At 44.1% G+C, this 3,223-nt stretch overlaps 1 protein-coding gene across 1 annotated transcript; it reads left to right on the forward strand.

Annotated features, from left to right (window-relative positions):
* Positions 1-833: 833 nt before the first annotated feature.
* On the forward strand, positions 834-3,223 carry LOC139661254 (ATP-binding cassette sub-family C member 8-like; the record flags this gene model as incomplete). Its single annotated transcript, XM_071539675.1, has 3 exons — positions 834-967; positions 2,086-2,148; positions 3,086-3,223. Coding segments are annotated over 3 exons (335 nt in total), but the record flags the coding sequence as incomplete, so codon positions are not given.

Genomic DNA, 3,223 nt, shown 5'->3' on the forward strand with positions numbered 1-3,223 from the left:
GTTACCTCTAAGACAGAGGGAGGCACCTGCGCTTTCACTTTGTCTTAGGTGTTCTTGTGTGACAGTGACAAATGTGTGTGTGTGTGTGTTGGCAGTGACATGAAGATATTGAGACAGAGTTACTCAGCGCTGTAGTTTATGTTCGCTGGAGCCAGATGTTTAATCAGGTATTGATCTGTCAGCCATGAGTTAATGGCTAATTAACTTTGCCCTCTCATTTGGCTAAAGTAACGTGATGATGTCATTTTTTGTATTGCTAGAAAGCAATCCATGATTTGGTGTAGTGAGCAAATGTATATATAGCAAAAGTACATATTCAACAATAAATGCACCAAAAAATTGCAACATTTTTATTTTCTCGTATTTGTATATCAAAATCCCATTACTTTCCCTTTCTGGAAAATGGAGTATCATTAGTGGTTATTTCATGGCGTACCAGTAGGCGTACATAAATATTCCAACCAATAAAACAATCCCTCTTTAGAGCAATCTCTTGGCTGGTATTATTTATTAATGTTGAAGAATCTTGAATTTGTAACAGCTTGTGATGCCCAAAGCATTTTTGAATGTTTAAACACTTCTGAATAGTCTCTCTCTGTTACGCCCCACTCCAACCTCCATCCTGCTCCAACTGAAAATATGTCGGATTACGGAAACAAGACACTATCGTAATGCCATTTCCTTATGATCCAAAGCAGAAGCAGTTTTGATAAACCACATCTGCACTGCCTCTCGGTAGTCATCTCTCATGTATTAGAGCATATATGTGGGAGATCAGTACACTTCTAGGAATGTACAATAAATAAATAAATAAATTGTGTTTTGTGTTTCAGACGCCATGGTGACGGAGGGAGGAGAGAACTTCAGTCAGGGCCAGAGGCAGCTGTTCTGTCTGGCCAGAGCCTTCGTCAGGAAGAGTAGCATCCTCATCATGGATGAAGCCACTGCATCCATAGACATGGCCACGGTGTGTGTGTGTGTGTGTGTGTGTGTGTGTGTGTGTGTGTGTGTGTGTGTGTGGGGGGGGGGGGGGGGGGGTGTAAACCTATGCATGAACGTCATCCTTGTGATTGTATAAAACTGAAACGGGCCAAAGAAAAGAGAATTGTAAAGCAGGGAAGAGGCATATGGAGGAAGAGGGCAGGCAGAAAAGGGAAAACAGATGATGAAAGGAGGTGAAACAGACACATAAGATGGAGGGAGGAGAGCAAAATGTAAAGAGCACGATGAAAGAAAGTGAAAGGGAGTAGATGAGCGAGATGTGAAGGAGGAGGAAGAGGAGGGAAACTGCAGGGTGAGCAAGTTCACAAGGCCATTTTCATCTGTAGGCATGGCAACAAAAAGCAACGACAGCGAAAGGTAGACTGGACATTGATAAGGAGGGGGCACTTCGCTAGATTGACGAGCAAAATGATTTTTGAGATAAGAGGAGGATGAAAAGGAGGCTGGAATGGAGGAGGGACACGTGAAGAAGAAAGAGAAAGGGGGGTTGGGAAGACTGGAATGAAAATGTTCGCAGCATTTCCAGTCCTCAGAAGAGCCTGAGGGGAGGCAGTGTGAGCAAATGGCTGCTTCTTGCTTAAGCTCCTTTCTTCTGTGCATGCTGGCTGCACACACACACACACACACACACACACACTCTTGAACTCTTGAATGACCTGTCACAAAGAGAGATGTTACTTGCTCACTGCTGCCCTCAAGGGAATAAAGTTAAGCTTTTAATGGGGGAGACACCGGAGTTAGTGGGCTCAGACGAGATAAGGAACAAGAGAGGTGAGAGTTTGAGATCTAAGGATCAAGAGGTTTGAACAATGAGCGGCTCTTGGCAGCATGGAGGAAGATGTTGGCAGTCGAGCTCTTAGCCAGCTGCACAAAGAAAGGCTTTCAGACCAGGAAACAACCAAGAACGGGATCGTTGCTTATGTGCTGCTCTACAGTAAAAGGAATTGAATCTATGTGAATGAGGCATACATCACTACATGCATTAAAGTCTGGTCATCTTCTTTGCACACGATTCTTGGTAAACATGAGGATGCCTCAGTTGGTCTTACCCATCCTCCTCTCCCTCTGCGTTCTTCCCCACAGGAGAGCATCCTTCAGAAAGTGGTGATGACCGCTTTTGCTGACCGCACAGTAGTTACTATAGCAGTAAGTATCTCCCTTTTTGCTGTGCCAGTGCTTTTTGCGTATATAACGCATGCAGCTCTCCCATTTCCCCCCCTAAGAGCTCTGACCTTCATCCTGCATTGCTGATGCAAATCTTGTAAACCGATGCAAAACTGCAGATAGATGCAGCGTCGAGGCAGAGCGGTTACCTTAGGGTATGCTGATAATATTTCAAGAGTTTGTAGTCTTTACACATTATAGTAAACGAGTAAGAGAAAAGTGAGAAGGTAAAGAAGATGAGATAGATGAGACAGGAAAGAGAAAACGCAGTAGAGAATAACATGATGGGAGTTGATCCCAGGCTTCCAAGGGAACATGTGTATCTGGGCTCTTAAGGGTATTTCATCAATTTGCTGAAGTAATCTGATTACCCAAAATGTTCAGGTTCTTCACCTCTTAGCTATTACCCACAGCCTCACCATGAAGCAAGAAGGGCAACCAGAAGCCCATGAGGCCATGAAAGGCTTCTGTAACCTCTGGTATTTACTGTAGAGGAACCTTTTCCTGGATGCTCTTTTTTCAGCTCCTACCTTTACATAACCACCGATTTGATTCTAATGTAACAAAGCAGTCGTCTGGCTGACGTATGTGGTGATTTTTCCATGTGAAAGTGACTCGAAAAGATCTATTTGAGATAAGTGGTATATAAATCTACAGCGGTTATGTTTCATTTCATGTTTTGTAGGTTGCTAGGAATAGCATATTGACTCTGTGAACTAATATACAGTAAGTGTTTTAGTCTGTATTAGTGAAAGATGTGGAATCATACAAGTTTTTGCTCTCTGATGTCTTGCTTTGTTTGAGAATTGTTCAGGTTGACAATAGAGATTGGATCCTACTAGGAATAACGTGTCTGAACTCTGAAACTGAGCTGCGTTCTCCTTCAGTGAGCCTGTCCTTTTCCTCCTCCGCTGCACAGCATCGCGTTCACACCATCCTGAACGCCGACCTGGTGATTGTGATGAAGCGAGGGATCATCCTGGAGTACGACCGGCCCCAGGCCCTGCTGGAGAAGGACGACAGCGTCTTCGCCTCCTTCGTGCGAGCCGACAAGTAG

Source organism: Centroberyx affinis, unplaced genomic scaffold (assembly GCF_046629955.1).
Source record: "Centroberyx affinis isolate AG114_WGS23_722 - 3 ecotype Tasmania unplaced genomic scaffold, CSIRO-AGI_Caff_v1 ptg003487l_1, whole genome shotgun sequence".
In the NCBI taxonomy this organism is placed as follows: Eukaryota; Metazoa; Chordata; class Actinopteri; order Beryciformes; family Berycidae; genus Centroberyx; species Centroberyx affinis.